Source organism: Marmota flaviventris, chromosome 11 (genome assembly GCF_047511675.1).
Source record: "Marmota flaviventris isolate mMarFla1 chromosome 11, mMarFla1.hap1, whole genome shotgun sequence".
Taxonomy (NCBI): Eukaryota; Metazoa; Chordata; class Mammalia; order Rodentia; family Sciuridae; genus Marmota; species Marmota flaviventris.
The window spans coordinates 61,420,950-61,439,127 of NC_092508.1; the positions used below are offsets into that span (position 1 = coordinate 61,420,950).

The following is an 18,178-nucleotide window of genomic DNA, read 5'->3' on the forward strand; positions in this document are numbered from 1 at the left end:
AGCTAAGCAACTCAGTGAGACCCTGTCTCTAAATCAAATACAAAATAGGGCTGGGGATGTGGCTCAGCGGTTGAGTGCTCCTGAGTTCAATCCCCGGTTCCAAAAGACAAAAAACTATAATATATTTGATGAGTTAAAGATGTAATATTGACATTGATTTCACCTGTTTCTTTTCACTTTTTAAAATATGGCCAATAGGTAACTGGGTAGCATTATACTCTAAGGTTCTTCAAAAAGAGCCAATTGAGAAATTTCAAACCATTGCAACTCAAAACAACATTTCAGTTAGAGATTATTAGGGGTCCCTTATCTGGAGACTCTTCTTAAAATCCTTCTTTATAGATGGGGAAGGTGTTCAGAGCCAAGTTCAGATAGATCTTTATAGATGGGGAAGGTGGAGAAGGTGATCAGAGCCAAGTTCAGGTAGATCTCAGCCTGAGATCTCTGTATTTCACCCCAATTGGTGGGATAGGAGAAACTGCAGACAGAACTTCTAAAAACCAAGAAGCATTTCAACTGCTTCTATCTGAACAAAAAGAAAACGGCACTTGGAGAATACAAATTCAAAACCTAAAGGCATCCTGGAGTGTGTCTTGGGTTGGGGAGCAAGAAGAATTTCAAAAGATGCCCTCTTCACTCTATGCCACACCACACACTCATCCTGCCCTCAGCAAGCCTAACCAAGATAGTCAAGATAATGGGAGTCTCAAGGACAAGGGCCAAAAATCATTAACAAGAGGCCAAGGAGCCAGGAAGGCATGGTTTCTGCCAGGGCTGCTGCTCCTTCAGCCTGTTCACAGAAGCCGCGGAGCCCCAGCCCCAGCCGCCTCGGCGCAGTGAGGCGGGATGCGCCGGAGTCCACCAGTTCAGGGCTGCAGGAGAAGCTGCTTCCGGCACCTTCTGTCCTTTAATCAGAAGAATGTAACGCTGTTTCTCGGAAAGCCCACCCCGCCCACTCGCCTGGGGAAGGCGACGGCAATCACTTTCAGATGGCAGCAGTCACTGCAAGCCACATCTGCAGTCCCCCGCAGGAGTCCTAATGAGGACCTCATCCTTGTCTCTCTAGATTCAGAATACAGAGTTCTGTCTGGAGCTCCTTCTGAAGTTCACAGCTTGTTAAAATAGACCTCGGGCTCCGCAGGGCTTGCAGCCAGCAACATGCATCACAGGACAGCCCACATATCTGATGTGCTTCAAGCACTCTCCCGACTACCGGGAGATTCTGTTCACAAACCACTCTCAGGCTCCAGGGAGCACCTCCGATGTGCCAGCTCCTCTCTAGGAGCTGAAAACAGGAGCCCACTACAGTCATGAAATCCTTGTGCTCCAGGACTTAGATTGCAGAGGCGCCAGGAGTTTCACCCAACCCAGAATTCTTGGAGGAGGTGGTGCTAGGGCTGAGTTTTGACGGGGTGGACAGGTATGGAAAGTGTGGTGATGTGGAGGGGAGTAGCAGAAGTCACTCTAGAGAACAGAATTAGTATGGAGTTGTGAAGCCATGTGATAGTACTGACTGTATAAATGCAGTACAAGACACCACCTCTGTTCCCATCGGAGCTTGCCATCTTAGCAGACAGAAAATAAGATGGTTACATGAGACAGCAGCACCTCAGGGCAGACCAAGGTGCTGAGGTGCACAGGTTCAGCTGTAGATTGTTGTAGAGGAGGATACTGTGTAATTAACATATGCTATTCCATTATTCACAAGTGACCCTCAGTGTCATTGCCCATTTCCTGAAACAAGAATCTTACTGTTACTCACTGTAGGCTGGGTGCTTAAAAAAAGAAAAAAAAAAAAAAAAAAAAATCCTCAGCTAATGATGGAAACTGCCAGTCTCCCGGAAAGCTTTTTGGTTCTCAGCCTGTGCTTTGGACATGAACTCAATGACTGTAGATACCTAGGCTCCCTGGGGATAAGCAAAAAACAGCTTTACTTTTCTATCTGATTTCCCCCATTTCTGTGAGAAGAGCAGCTCCTTAACCATATCTCAGGCCCATTTCATAGATTTACAGGTATAACCACTGAGACACGTCCCCAGCCCTTTTTATTTTGAGACAGGGTCTCCCTAGGTTGCTCAGGGCCTTGCTAAATTGTTGAGGCTGGCTTTGAACTTTTGATCCCCCTGCCTCAGTCTCCTGAGCTGCTGGAATTACAGGTGTGCACCACCATGCCAGGCTTGTTGCTTATTTTTAACCTTTAATATATCAACACAAGGGTTTTGTTTTGTTTTGTTTTGTACTGAGGATTGCACCCAGGGACACTCTATCACTGAGCCATATCCCCTCCCCTTTTCATTGAGAGACTATATATAAATGTACACCAAGTTGCAAGTTGCTATCACTAAGTTGCACAAGCTGGCCTTGAACTTGAGATCCTCCTTTCTCAGCCCAAGTCACTGAGATTACAGGCATGAGCCACTGTATTTGTCTTTAAAGCTCTTTTTCCCACTCTCCCCTCCCCTAGGCTGGATGTACTGGCTTTAGTGACTTGTGGACTGGCTCTTCTATGGACCAGCTCCTGGGGTGTGGGGAACAGAGGAGGGAGGAGAGGCAGAACTCTCCTTCCCTGATAGGGGACCCTACAGGCCCTCTGTGGCTCCTCACCAGGGTCCTTCTGCTTCACATGGAAAGCTGGTAGCCCCCCCCCCCCCCCGCCCCCCAGAGTTAAGGAACTCACACTCAACAGCTAACCTAGCTCTTTGTGACCTTTTAAGGACTGAGCTGTATCCTCTCAAAAGTACTTAGTTCTATAATCCCAAGTACCTCAAACTGTGACTCAACTTGGATGAAGGGTCTTTAAAATTGAAATGAGGCCTTTAAATTAAAATAAGTCTGTTAGAGTGAACCCTAATCCAATCTGATTGTTGTTAAAAGAGGAGATAAGGACACAGATGACATGGCCAAGGGGTGACCATGTGAGAACATAGTGAGGAGGGGGCTATCTGCAAGCCAAGGAGAGAGGCCATGGAAGAAACCAAGTCTGCTACACCCTGATCCTGGACTTCCTGGAACTGTGGAAAAACATCTATTGCAAACCATCCATCAGTGTGAACTTGTTATGGCAGCCCTGACTAGTACATGGTCCCTTGCCAGATGAGGCCAGGTCTCCCAGCCCACCCTGAGCTGGACACTCACACTGCATTCATGTCACATGTGCCTTTCTGCTCTCTGATCTCAATTTCTTCCATGTCCGTGGGCTCATGAAAAATCTTTCTGTTTTTTTCTGAAGAATTGAAAAACCCAAAAGGGAGCAGTTTCCATTATCATTTAATTCATTCTCCATTTAGCTTTTCCCCCAACAAAGGGCTAATTGCGTTTTATTAGCCAAGTAGGTGCACAGCTAAGGGATGAGATCACACACACACACACACACACACTATATATATATATTTAATAATTGACTCCAAGTTTCCATAATGACTCTTTTGGGAATTCCTTTTACCACTATTGGGAGAGAGAAAAACATATCTTCTTCTGCCCCCATGACAGCCAGGGGATGAAGGTAATTTGCAACAACCCTTCTCAGAACTGAGAATGTAGGATGCAGGGACTTCTAGTTTCACCCATGGACCTTATTTATAGGTGGTTTGATTCTATCCTGCTGCACACACTCACTCTGGAGAGAACACCTGAGTTTTCCGGTTTGGTGCTTGGTCAGTGAGTTCCTCTACTCTACTCATTGAGTAAGCAAATCCATGATGAGAAACCTGAGAAAATAATGATTTTAATAATTTAAGTAATTTTCTTGAGATTTGCAGAACTGAGAAACATCTCATGACCAGGCGATTAAGATGTGTGTCATCTGGCTACAAACCTCGCCTCTTTGAAGGTGCCCACCAGTCTGTGATCACCTCTGTCCTACACAAACCACCCCAAATCAACCTCCTAGCAAGAGGGCCCTTCAGAACAAGATGGTCCTTCATCTTCCCGTCAGCTAACTTATTGTAATGAAGTTCTTTCTCTACGTCTGCCTGGCCTCTTAACTAGTCGGCTTCTGTCATGCAGCAGTGGGCAGACCAAGCCTGTGCGTGGTGACAATATTAATACAGTAATGCCTCTCGTGATGAAAAGATGGGTCCCAATAGCACAGTTATTTAAAAACCAACTAACCATGCTTCATTACCAGACCCGAAAATAACATAGGAGGCCAAAGAGATATTGGGGTGGGGCAGGGAAGCCCCCTCTGCCCTGTAGAAAAGGAGCACAGTCCACCTTCCCAGTCAAGGACAAGGGCTCCCTGCCTCTTTTGGCCCAAGTGAAGACAACCCGGATTCTCTCAGGGTAAAACCCTGACCTCAGGAAAGACTCCACACCCCCACACAACTGAGCCATTCAAACCCATGAGCGAGCTTCTTTGCCCACCCAGGCCCAGGACTTGCTGCCCTCTTCCCTTCAAGGTGATGCCTCGGTGAAACCCCCCGGAAAGACCCGAACAACACCCTGCTCTTAGTTTCTGAAAAACCCCTCTAGATTTACCCCACCTCACCTGCTCTTAGTTAACCTCCAATCACCCTTCCCCATGCCTAGCTCCATAAAAATCCCCAAACTCTGTCCCCAGTAGGTCAGATTTCTTTACTCTTGACTTCCTTGTGAATTAACTCTTTAGCAGAATTTATTGTTTCAGGTGATGGGAATACTCTGTGGGGTGGAGGGTGCAAAAGGGCTTGGATTGCTAACATTAGCACCCAAGACTCTAAACTCTCTGAACCCCCCACCCACTACTCAGAAAGAGTGGGTTGAATTGTGTCCCTGCTACCCCAAGATCCATATGTTGAAGTCCTAACTCCAGGTACTTCAGAATGTGACCTTATTTGGAAAAAGGGGTTTTACAGATCAATAATTTAGTTGAGGTCATGTTGAAATAAGTGGGCCTCTAATCTAATAATGACTAATGTCCTTATAAATAAGGGAAACTTGGACACAGACTCATAGGAAGACCACCATGAGAAGATGAAGGCAGATATAAGGGTTGTACAGAAGCCAAGGAATGCCAAAGATTGTCAGAAAACCATTGGAAGCTAGGAGAGGGGCCTGGAATAAATCCACCCTCAGAGCCCTCCAGAGGGAACCAACCCTGCCTTCCCCTTGGACTAAGAAAATATGTTCATGTTGTTGAACCTCGGTTGGTGGTACTTTGATAAGGCAGCCCTAGAAAACTAATGTAAGCCTTAGATTAGGAGTAAAGAGAGGGTTTCAACTTAAGTTTCCATCTTACAGAACTCATTGAGTTCTTTATTGAGTACTTTTATGCTGTGGGCACTGCTCTGAGTTCCACATGTACAGTAGTAAATAGGACCCATAAGGACTCTATCATCAAGTTGCTTGCAGACTAGCATATATACTGCAGATAAGCAATGGAGATAGACACATGTCAGAACCTGATGGAGACACACAAGTAATATGATAGAGTGGGGAAGTGCAGGGTTTCTTTCCACTGGGTGGACAGAGAAGGTCCTCTTTGGAGGTGATATTTGAACTAAATTCGGAATCACAAGATAAAGAAGGATCTGGGGAAAGAATGTTCCAGACAGAGCAAGTAGCTGGGCAAGAGTCAGGAAAGGGCTTGGAATATCTGAGGAGCAGAATGAGGACAAAGAGTAAGTGGAAGAGTTCAAGGAGAACAGAGAGACTGGGACAGACCATGCAGGAGTTGGAGACAAGGAAGGAGTTTAGATTCTCTTCTAGGTGTGATGAAGATCCACTGGAAGTTTTATATAGGTGAGAGACCTGACCTGATTTGTAGTTTTAAAAAGACTACAGTTCAGTTGTTAGACTATCAGAGGCAAGAGAACAACCAGAGCCCAGTGAGGAGGTACAGGTGAGAGAGGCTGTAGGTTAACCATCTGAACTATATCTTCACCTTCACATGGTTTTCCTGTGTGTATGTGGGGGGGGGGATCCAAATTTTCATTTTTTATAAGGACACTAATCAAATTGGATTATGGGGCCAACCTAATGACCTCATTTTAACTTCCCTACCTCTATAAATACCCTATTTTCAAATGAGACTACATTCTGAGTTACTGGGGGTTAAAACTTCAATATACCTTTTATAGAGGGGACATAATTCAACCCCAACAAAGCTAAAAAAAGATGGGAGATTCTATATTGATGAGAATGACCACATTGAGAGAAATAAATAACTATGCCGAGAGGAAAGAAAACTGCAGGATCAAAGTCCATGTGAAGGTGAAAGGAAGGAATGAAGAAGATAAGTATAGAGCTGTCCTGTAGTGAGAGCAGAGAAAGTTCAGCCCTTCAGATGAGGAGAGAGGAAAAAAGAAATCCATCCAGGTATGGGTAGATTTCATTTACCCCTCTATTCATTTATTCAGCAAATGGTGATCCTGCTACATGCCAGGTATTGTTCAACGTTGCAAGGACTCATAATGGATAAACCGGATAAAAATCCTCTACCCTTCTGGAGTTCCCATTAGAGCAAAGACTGACTGGAAATAAACAAGTAAAATGCAGATAGTAGATTAAGTCGTGATAAGTGCTAAGGAGAAGAATACTAAGAAAATAAGGACTAAGACTAACAGCATCAGGAATATAAAATATTGAGTAAGTTGAAATTTTGGGGGTAGCCAGGTAAGGTAGAGACTGAGAAAAGACCTGAAGGAAAAAAAGAAATTAGCGATGGGTATGTTTTAAGGGGAAATGTTCCAGATAGAGGAAAGAGCAAGTGCAAGGGAAGGTTTAAAAAACCCACAGCTAACATCTTACTTAGTGGTGAAAGATGGAAAGTTCCCCTACCCTCCAAGTTCAGGAACAAAGCAGGTATGTCTGGTGCCACCTATTTGACATTGTAACTGAAGTTCTAGACAGTGAATAAAGGCATATAAAGCATAAAATTGGAGAGGAAGAAATGAAAGAATCCTTATTCACAGACAACATGATTTTTCAACATTAAAAAAAAAAAAAAAATCCCAAAGAGCCAGGTATGGTGGTGCACGCCTATAATCCCAGCCACTCGGGAGACTGAGGCAGCAAGAGGATTGCAAGTTCAAAGCCAGCCTCAGCAAAAGCGAGGTGCTAAGCAATTCAATGAGACTCTGTATCTAAATAAAATACAAAATAGGGCTGAGGATATGACTCAAGGGAAATTCCAAATGCCGAATTCTCAATGGTTAAGTACCTCTAAATTCAATCCCTGTTACAAAACAAACAAACAAACAAAATAAAACCCAAAGAATCTACAAAAATGAAAACAAAAAATAAAATAAGCTTTTCCTAGAGCAAATAAGTGAACTTAGCAAGGTTGTGGAAAATAAGGTCAACACACAGAAATCAATTACATTTTTATATACCAGCAACGAACAATAGAAAATATTTTTTAAGGGGGATATTGGGGATTAGACGCAGGGACACTTGACCGCTGAGCCACATCCCCAGCACTATTTTGTATTTTTTATTTAGCAACAGGGTCTCACTGAGTTGCTTTACACCTCGCTGATGCTGAGGCTAGCTTTGAATCCATGATCCTCCTGCCTCAGCCTCCCAAGCTGCTAGGATTACAGGCCTACACCACCATGTCCAGCAAAAATAAAATTTAAAAATAAATGTATGCTACTTCTGAAAATTGGGATACTTAGATATGAATCTAAGGAGACATGAATTTTTATATGCAAATACAAAATGCTGATCAAAGAAATCAAAGAAGAGCCAAATAAATAAATATACCATGTTTATGACTTGGAAGACTCAACATGGCAATGATGTCATGTCATTCTTCCCAAATTGATCTATATATTCCATGTAATTTTAGTCAAATTTAAGCAGAACTTTTTGTAGATATCTAATAGATAAGCTGAATTTAAAATTTACATGGAAGGGCAAAGGAACTGGAATAACCCAAACAATTTTGAAAAAGAATAAAGGGAGAGGAATCATTCTACTTGATTATAAGACCTACTATAAAACTAAAATAGCCAAGGAAGTGTAGTTTTGGTGAAGAGACAGATACATAGATAATGAAACATATAATAATCACATATAATAATTACTTTTTTTCATAAAGGTACAAATCCAATGCAATAGTTGTTTCAACAAATGGTTTTGGAATAACTAGACATGGAGAAAGAAGTGACCCTCCACCTTATATTTTATACTAAAATTAACTCAAACTGGGCCTTATATATAAATCTAGAATGTAAAAAAATTGTTGAGCATCTATTCACATGCAACTATACACACAGAGGCCTGTGTTCACCCTGGCTCTCATTAGGTGGTCTTTAACACCCCTGCTCAAATGTTCCTGTCTCATCCTGAAGCTGTTCTGTTCAGAGGCCCACCTGACTGCCTACAGCCTGCCATTTCCTTCCCATCTTGCTTCCTCCTCACACCCTCCCTCTGCTTTGGGAATCCCTTCCTTAGTGTCCTCTCCACTCCATCCTCCCCCTCCCCCTCCCCCTCCCTTCTAGTGCTTAGATCCTGGCTTAGAATGCTGCATTACTCCAGAATGCCCAATTGTCTTTACTCTCCTACTTAAAAGGAAACAAAAAATTCCCCAAGAAGGCTTTCTTCATTACAAGAAGCCTTTCCCCATGTTTGCCCATCACATTTCCTTGACTACCTTCTATTTTTACTTGCATAAACCTAGTGTTTATATTGACCTACTATCAGTTTATATACTTATTCAGAATTTATATTTTTTTGTTATCCTTTATGCATTTTTGGATTTGGCAATATTTGTCTCTGAACATTCTGGATATGACTTTCTTCTATGCTCCTATAAAACACCTATGCATAGCACCATATCTCAGCAAATTAATTATCTGTTGAGTGAGATACACTCTTACACAAAAGAAGCAGGATTCATATGGAGAGAAACTCACTCTCCAAGGATCCCTGATGGTATTGAGTTATCTGAGTCTCCATTTCAGGAAGAGCTGGGTACTTTCCATGTCTGTAGCCCTAAACTTTGTCACTTGGATTCATGTCATCTACCAGACCCTTCTGCTACATTGCCAGTACACTGGAACAACCATAAAGAGAAAATGGGAACTCTCAGAGATAATTACCAAAAGATACCCTCTTGAGGGCTTAATGCCCTTAAGGAACATTAATCAGGAATGGGGTCACTGACATCAAGGACTTCAGCAGAGATGGTGTTAAAGTGCTTTAAAGATATTATAAGATACAGTGTCATCTTGTCACCCCTACGCTAAATAAGAAGGGGAGACAATGGAAGTCAAGAGAGATATTACTATTGATTTTCACTGCAAATCAAATTCCAAGGGAAAAACCTGAGAGTCCTTGGACACAAGGCAACAGAGGTAAAACTCAACTCTAGATTCAAAGTGAAACCAGACTTGGAAGTTCAGAGAACATTCCCTCTGGTGCTACTTATATGTATTCCTTCTAGTTTCTCCCAAGTTCCTAACTCCTTTATCCTGCCCATCCTCCGCCCCCACCAAACTACTATTTGGAAGTCAGAATTCATGATTCAAAGACAGAGATGAATTTTCTAAGTTCTTTTTGAAACTTCTTCTCCTCCCTCACCTGAGCATTTTGAATACTACTTTAGCTTACTAGGAGCAAGTAGAATATTCTTCAAACAGGAAAATACGCCATGAAACCTTGGTGTAACATCTTTCCTGTTAGTGTTTTTCTGCCTACATCATTCAGATTGAAAAGTCACAGCTGCAGGGTTAGATGGTAGTGACGGTGCCATATTGAATTTTCATTCATAAAATCTCCTGAAAATTGTTGCTCAATAGGAAGGATTGCAAAGAAAACTTCATCAATCGAAAATGGCTCATCTCTGCAGGCACAAGCATAGTTGGACTGGCATGGGAGGGGAAGAAAGAGAGCATCCATATCGAATAGCTGTCCCCATTTACCCAGTTGTCACCAAGAGCCTTGGAATGAGAGTGCTCTTCAGGCTCTGGCATGTCTACCACCAGATGTAGCTTGTACCAGCAGAAGGGGCCACTGGGAGGGAGCTGCAGGAACCTGTAAACCTGAGCCTCATGATGCCACTTCACATCTTCAATCTCTGCAGTATTTCAGTATCTAGAATGTAGAGCAGAAGCAGGAAAGAGTGGGCAGGAAATAGGAAAAGCCACACAGATTATTCTCCCTGGTTTTCTATTATGCTTACTGCTATAGTTTGGATCTGGAATGTTCCCCAAAGACTCATGTGTTAAAGGATTGGTCCCCGGCTTGGCACTACTCAGAGATGATAAAACCTTTAAGAGCTGGAGCCTTGTTGGAGCTCTTCAGGGCACTGGGGGGTTGGCCTCACAGTGAGAACCCTGATCTCTTCCTCTTTCTCTCACTTTCAATGGTTTTGCTTGGCCACACACTCCTGTTGTGATATGCTGCCACAGGCCCAAAGCAACAAGGCCAACTGCTCATGGACTGAAACCTCTAAAACTATGAGACAGACCTTCTCTCCTTGTAAGTTGATGATCTCAGGTAGTTGTGATAGTAAAGGAAAGCTAACTAACAAAATTGCACACGGCATACAAGTTGTTGTCTCAATCTTGATAAAAAAAATTAAACCAAGCCTCAGTACTTTTTTATATCTACTAATGAAAGGAGTGTTTCCAACCCAGCAGCCCAGGCAGGATGCTAACTTGAAGAGGCAGAGATGTCAATCCAGTGTTCTCTGAGGCCTCTGCTTAAAAGTAAAGGACAGCAGTAGTCTAGCTATTAGGAGATCTCAACTGGAAATTTTTGATAAAGAAATTAAAGTTATTGTTTATATTTTAAGGGGCCTTCCTTTCATTTTTGTGGGAAAACACCCATAATGTTGTGAAATAGAATGCACATACAAAAGAGTAGGCAAAGCATAAATATACCGTATAATAACTATTATAATGCAAATGTCCTTGAAAACACTGCTGAGATCAGGAGCCAGAGCATCAGAGCATTGTCAACATCCCTTATGAGTCTTTTTAACAGATATCTCTCCTCTCAACATTGAGAAATCCAGTACTGTCCTCTTTTTATGTTTGGGGATAGTAGTCCCCAAAGCTTCCCAACTTTGATATTTTCCTTCTCCAAAGGGGCTTTTAAAGTTAACTCCCCATAATATCTATGCTCACTGAACTAGTACTCAATTTACTTCTTTTTGGTCCTGGGGATTGGATCCAGGGTGCTTAACCACAGAGCTACATCCTGAATCCTTTTTGTTTTAAGATAGGGTCTTGCTAAATTGCTGAAACTGCTCTCAGACTTTTGATACTTCTGCCTCAGCCTCCAGAGTTGCTGGATGACAGGCATGAGCCACCACACCTGGCCCAGTTTACTTTTAATAATACAATTCAGATTCTGAAGCAGGATGATAAAATAAAAATGACCAAAAGTTGGTTTCTCATACATGGACAATGTTAGCATATTTCTTTTCAAAACACTAGGATGTGTGGGATCTTGTTTCCAGCAGGAATGTACAACTACTTTCCCCTTCATAAGGGGCAGGCATATGCCTGAAACAGATACCTGCAATTTTAGCAAAAACAGGACAACCTATTTTGGTCTAGTGAGGTTTTCCCACCTTCAAAGTCTGTAATATAATAAAACCAAAAAACTTAGCCATAGATGCTTTAAATGTAAAAGCGTAACATGCTAGCATTCAATAGAGGGTGCACAATCACTTTGGAACTCAGATGTAAGGGCAACTATTTCATAAGGTGATAACTTAGGGTCCAATTCTAGGCAGAAAGTGAAGGTAAAAGAAAGTTTTATATGCTTTATAGCACAGTGATATTATCTCTGAAGCCCCCTTTGTTGAACAAACAGTGCCTTGTCACCAAAAGTTGTTCAGTGTTTAGTTGAATGCATTTTGACATGAATGATTCCAGAAAAGGGACACAGAATCATGCTTATTAGATTTGATGTTCATATGTGGCTTCCTAATTATGCTCAAAGTATGGAGAAAATCAAACTTAGGATTTCAAAAGAAATTATTATGCATAATATGCAAGTCAGGAATACAAAGACCTTGAAAGAGTATCACGTTTGTTTCCAGTCTTTTTCTTTCTTTCTTTCTTTCTATTTTTGTTTCATCCAGGTGATGAGGAAAGCAGATTCAAGGCAAGATTCAGAAAATGCTACAAGCTCTTTGGGAGAAAGGAAAAGGAAAAAAAAAAGAAAGAAAGAAAAGCAATAATTGAGGCTGTCTCTTTGTTCCTTTGCCTCCCGACATTTAAAGGATTCCAGGCAAGAGCAGGAGGCTCGCTGCGGAGCCTTACTTTCTGAATAGCGCCCCCTAGCGTCCATGGCTGCGAACTTGTTTTCATTTTTCCAAACGTTTAAGAAATCAGAAATTCCAAAGTTGTGAACAGATTTGACAAGTCGTTACTCACATTTGAGAGTCATTGGGATAGATTTTGTTTCAGAGTATATGTCCCCTATTAATACTGGCCATGTCCTTGATTCTACAGAGAAATCGCCTTAGGAGGAAGCTACACCACTGTGTCTAGCCAGCCCTGCACACACCTGCCCTGAGCTCCCAGGAGCCTACAATAAATTAAATCCTGGCTGTACTCAAGGAGGCTCTGCAGAGGACACTGGAGAAGAGCTTTCTGAGGGTCGCCCTGCTACTAGTTTTGATTATAGGAGAATGTCTGAAGAAAAAGCCTGATTTCAACTTTCCTCCCAAGTTAAGATGGAGAAGATAAAGCAAACTTTGTAGACTACTGCAGCATTTTTTTTTCCTCCTTAGCCAGGCTTTTCCTTCCCAGACCTGGCAGAGACTCTCTTTCAGCATATAAACGTCCCAAGCTAGACACAGTGGCAACAGTTTTAAGAGAGACATGGAAAGAAGAGGAAATGATGAGCAATGATTAAGAGGTCTCTCCCTCTCTTTCTTAAAAGCATATCCTCAGCTATTTCCATAGCCTCATAAACATAAAGCCCTTGAGAATAGAGCTGTGAGAAGATTGTTGGCTGCCCAGCCAAAGGCAGCAAACCCCAGGTAAATCAAATTGATCCAGCAAATTGATCCAGTTAGAATCCATTTGGCAAAACAGCAAAGACCTGGGAGTCCCTGTCTTTGGCCCTGATTTCCTGCTTCTTGGCATGAGGGCTGACTGAGCAACTAAACAGAAGTTGACTGTCAGTCAGCAAGGCCGTGTACTTTCCAGTTGATTAGGAGAAGGGTGGAATGGGGTTGATAACTGGGCTACAAGTTGGACTGTGTAACCCTGAGGATCCGATGATCAGTGATTTTGATATAACATACTCCCTTCACCTAGAATCACTCATGAACTGCAATCATCTTCCCAATAATTCTAGGTCAACAGAGACTATCCTAGAGACTTAACATGAGTGAATGGTAATATATGGCTTTATGATTTGAAGACTAAAAAGAAGCAAGACTCACTTGCCATGTGCAAGACCCTGGGTTCAATGTTCAGCACTGCAAACACACAAACAAGAAAAGATAGGCAGAGAAAATGAGAAGTCTAAAAGTTGATGTTATGGAAGAGAGAGAGAGAGAGAGAGAGAGAGAGAGAGAGAGAGAGAGAGAGAGAGAGAGAACATGTATTCTTTTGCTATATGGTTAAATTATGGAAGAAAAAAAATCAATGTTCTTTTCTTGAATTTCAATAAACCCTGTTTGAAGAGGTTCAGTGTTAGTTGTGTAGACATGGCAGTGTTTGAACACTAACTAGAAAATGCCGTCTGGGCTTGTGTAAGGACTGGGGCTGTCAGGGAGTGTCAGGTACCTGTTTTGGTCAAAGGGATGGAGAAGAGTTGCTGAAGAAGCTTGTTTTCTGACGTTCTCAGGACTATAACCACATCAGCAGGGAGGGTGTCTCTGTTTTTCTCAAGAACCCCAGAAGCATCATATAGTACCTGCAACACCAACAGCAAACGGGAAGTTAGCCGAGGTCACTGTCCATCTCTGGAGACATGGATGAGCTGTCTGGTCAGTCCTTATTGACCTCTGTATAGAAACTCTTGTTGACACAGTCAGGCTTTTAAATCCTAAGCACCAGATAAAGGGGGAAAGTTGTAATTTTGATAGGTCAATTTATCTTAGCTTCTTGCCCAGTGTCTTTGAAGACCAAAGACAAGTCCTATCAAAGATATATCACATCAGAATAAAAATGAAAATATATTGGTCACTGTGAAAAGCATCCATCCTAGGAGGTGAACACTATTGTTATCTGCATTTTACTGGTAAGCAAGCAGAGACTGAAGTAGCTGGATAACATGAGTAAGGGACGGGCATCGAACCCAGGCAGGCCAGGGTGCAGCTCAGTGGGAGAGCACTTGCTTGGCATGTGTGAGGCCTTGGGTTCAACCCCTTGTACCAAACACACAGAAACAAAAAAACTAGGGCAGTTTGTCTCCATGCTCACAACCTCCACACTCACCAACTCCCAAGGCACTCACAGGAGTCGTCACTCAAGGACACTGAGCAGTTCTTGGGTCTCAGAGGAAAGGGGATCCAGGCCAGAGAAATTTTAAGGAATATTCCAGAGCATCCCTAGTCTATGAATGAGCTTTGAATGGTAACTGAATTCAGCAAAGGACACAGAGCCCAGAGAGAAAAGGATCCTAGAAAGGAAAGGAGGAAAAAGGGGGAAGGAGAGTGGGAAAATGGAAAAGGTGGATAAAAAGAAGAGGTGACAGGAAGAGGGCAGGAACAGGAGGCAGAGATGATGATGAGGAGGATCTGGGTCGACTGGCATCTCAGACTCAGAGGACATTAATATGCAGTCAGACATCAGTGTGGAGGTAAATGAAGTACTCAAGGGCAAAGACTGGACCACAATTTCTAACAGAGTTCCAAAGAAGACAGCATAAAAAGACCACGTAGAGAAAAGCACAGTCCTCTCTCCTAGCATTAGAATTGCCTTTTGGTCGATATCCAATCAGGAAAATTAGTTTCAGTGTCATGATATGAATATGAAAGATAATTTTGATTCATTTTATATCAACTAAATAATCCCAAATGCCTTTTATTGAACTCCTACCCATTTTCTGGATCCAGGGCCTCAACGAAGCCCACAGGAACCAATTAGCCATAATTCAGTTGGCTCCTTTGGAAGTAACATGAGCAATGAGTTGTTGGCTACGTGACTGAAGAATTTCCTGAATCAGTCACTGATCTGTTTCGGGAACTTGACATTGAGACTCAGGCATAATATATGAGAAATGGAAACTTCAGTTAATGTTGTAAAAGCTTAACATCTGGATGATGAAGTGAAATATTTCTCCTTTCATCTGGACCTTTTTTGGTGGCCTGTAGACATATGTTTAAAGTGCTAAAAATTGAGCCCCACTGTGATATTAACCCTCCTGCACTACCTACGCGTCTCCAAATGACTTTAGAATGTGAACATTCACTACAAAACACTGTGAAATCTGTAATGTGTTTGCTCTCTGGAGAGCTGTCAGTCCTAGGCCAGCCTTCAGGTGAGAAGCAGATGGCAGCTCTGTGGGTCACCCCAGCGAGAAACTGCTTCTATGCCAAGAGGCAACTTTCTGTTAGTGGCACCACTGGGAGAGTCTGAGAATGACAATTTGGGGTTCAAGAATTAAAAGGAGGATGAAATCTGCAAGCAATTTCAGCAGTGGCACTGACAGGGTAACATGGGCACTTACCTTCCGTGACACTCAGGTATAGACTCACCTTTCCAGCGTAATGCCAAATGCCAAAGCACAGCGCCGCTCCTTTGGGCCTCCAGAAATACTTGCATCGTAAATTATTTTCGAATTTATCTGCATGGATTTTCATGTAGAAAAATCACAATATGAACTATTTGTTCTTTCAAACAAAAACATGTTCCCCAAGCCACGAGAGACCCAGAATAATGCCTTTCAGACAAGCCCAATATTACCACTGTATATACAAGACTGGAGAAGGATCACCCACATGATGGGCATTTCCTGCCTTGCCCTTGCTTATTTGATTAGTGTTGTGTTTAGTGTCAGGCTGTGCCCTAAGACGGCATGTTTTCCTGCAGTCCCTAAGAGCTCTGGCATGCATGCTGAGGACACCCCAGGCCTGCCAACCCTGCAGATAGCCCACGGAAGGCAGGTAGCCTTGGTTTAAACTCATCTTGGCAAATTATGACAGTATTATGGAAAAAAAGAAAACCACTGAGGTGACAATTTCAACCCCTAGAAGTGAATCTCTCCCATAAATCAATTTTCCATCTGGGGAAAAGGCTTGAACTTCCTGTTCCTCCCTCACAAGCACCTTTGCATTGTGTGGTTGCAGCTGGGAGCCTGCTCTGTGGGAGGAAGCGTGCTCAGGACCAAAGGCACACAGGCACTGGGGGCCTGGGGCCCCAGGCATCTCACCATCTAGTGAGGAGTGAAGCTCATGTAAAACCAAAGATTCCAGAAGAAGGAAGAGGTCAAAAGAAAAAGGCTGTTACTCTGCACTAAAAAATGACAAAATCATGAAATTTGCAGGGAAATGGATGGCACTAGAGCAGATTATGCTAAGTGAAGCTAGCCAATCCCTAAAAAACAAATGCCAAATGTCATCTTTGATATAAGGAGAGCAACTAAGAACAGAATAGGGAGGAAGAGCATGAGAAGAAGATTACCATTAAACAGGGTCGATAGAGGGGGAGGGAAAGAGAGAGAGAAGGGAAATTGCATGGTAAAGGAAGGAGACCCTCATTGTTATACAAAATTACATATAAGAGGAAGTGAGGGGAAAGGGGAAAAAAACAAGAGAGAGAAATGAATTACAGTAGATGGGGTAGGGAGAGAAGATGGGAGGAGGGGGGAGGGGAGGGGAGGGGGGATAGTAGAGGATATGAAGGGCAGCAGAACACATCAGACACTAGTATGGCAGTATGTAAAAAAGTGGATGTGGAACCGATGTGAATCTGCAATATGTATACGGGGTAAAAATGGAAGTTCATAATCTGCTTGAATCAAATCTATGAAATATGATATGTCAAGAGCTTTGTAATGTTTTGAACAACTAATAATAAAAAAATAAAAAAAGTTAAAGTGATTATCCTTTGTAGTTAACAAAAGAAAGAAAGAAAGAGGCTGAAAGAATAGAGGGTCTTAGCTGCCAGGAAGAAGTGCCCCCATCTTCAACCTGTAGGCACAGAAGCTTAAGGAACGGGGGCTTTAGAAATGAGACAGGTTGTCTGGCAGGAGGGGAAAGTGTGAGTCTGGAAGAAGCTTCTGTGCTACCTGGGAACGGAGGTGGATCGTGGATCAAGTAAAGATATGAGATGGGGGTACAAAAAGGAAGGGGAGCAAGTGAGGGCAAGGGTAATAGCATTTGTGTTGGTGGGAAATAGGAAGGCAGGAGGGTATAGGGATGGTGATGGGTTTCCTTTAAGATACAAATTCTACCAGGACATCACAATTCAATTAAAAATGGAGTTTATACTTTAACAACCCACCAGGTAGCCAAAATACATAGGGTATACTCATTAAAACACATCCATAAATTTGTTGATCGATTGTATATCTTCTTCTGTGAAGTGTCTGTTCAGTTCCTTAGCCCATTTATTGATTGGATTGTTTGGGTTTTTTGGTGTCAAGTTTTTTGAGTTCTTTATATTTCTTATATGTCCTAGAGATTAATGCTTTATCGGAGGTGCATGTGGTAAAGATTTTCTCCCAATCTGTAGGCTCTCTTCTCCTTTTATTAATTGTTACTTTTGCTGAGAAGAAGCTTTTTAATTTGAATCCATCCCATTTATTAATTCTTGATTTTACTTCTTACACTTTAGGAATCTTGTTAAGGAAGTCAGATCCTAGGTCTATGTGGTGAAGATTTGGGCCTATTTTTTTTTCTATTAGGCACAGGGTCTCTGTTCTAGTGCCTAAGTCTTTGATCCACTTTGAGTTGATTTTTGTGCAGGGTGTGAGAGATAGAGGTTTAATTTCATTTTGCTACATACGGATCCCCAGTTTTCCCAGCACCATTTGTTGAATAGGCTATCTCTTCTCCAGTGAATGTTTTTGGCACCTTTGTCTAGTATGACATACCATATTTATGTGGGTTTGTCTCTGTGTCCTCTATTCTGTACCCATTGGTCCACAAGTCTATTTTGGTGCCAATACCATGTCATTTTTGGTACTATATCTCTGTAATAGAGTTTAAGGTCTATATTGTGATGTCTCCTGTTTCACTCTTCTTGCTAAGAATTGCTTTAGCTATTCTGGGTCTCTTATTTTTCCAAATAAATTTCATGATTGCTTTCTCTATTTCTATGAAGAATGTCATTGGTAG

General features: G+C 42.2%; 1 protein-coding gene across 1 annotated transcript in view; it reads right to left on the reverse strand.

Moving 5' to 3' along the window:
• Myo3b (myosin IIIB) overlaps positions 1 to 18,178 on the reverse strand; it is a 374,689-nt gene that overhangs the window by 181,596 nt on the left and 174,915 nt on the right. The window contains exons 21-22 of the mRNA XM_071619301.1: positions 15,596 to 15,684; positions 13,680 to 13,809 (exon numbers count right to left, since the gene is read on the reverse strand). Coding sequence (XP_071475402.1) covers positions 13,680 to 13,809; positions 15,596 to 15,684 — 219 coding nt within the window. The remainder of the gene's footprint in view (positions 1 to 13,679; positions 13,810 to 15,595; positions 15,685 to 18,178) is intronic.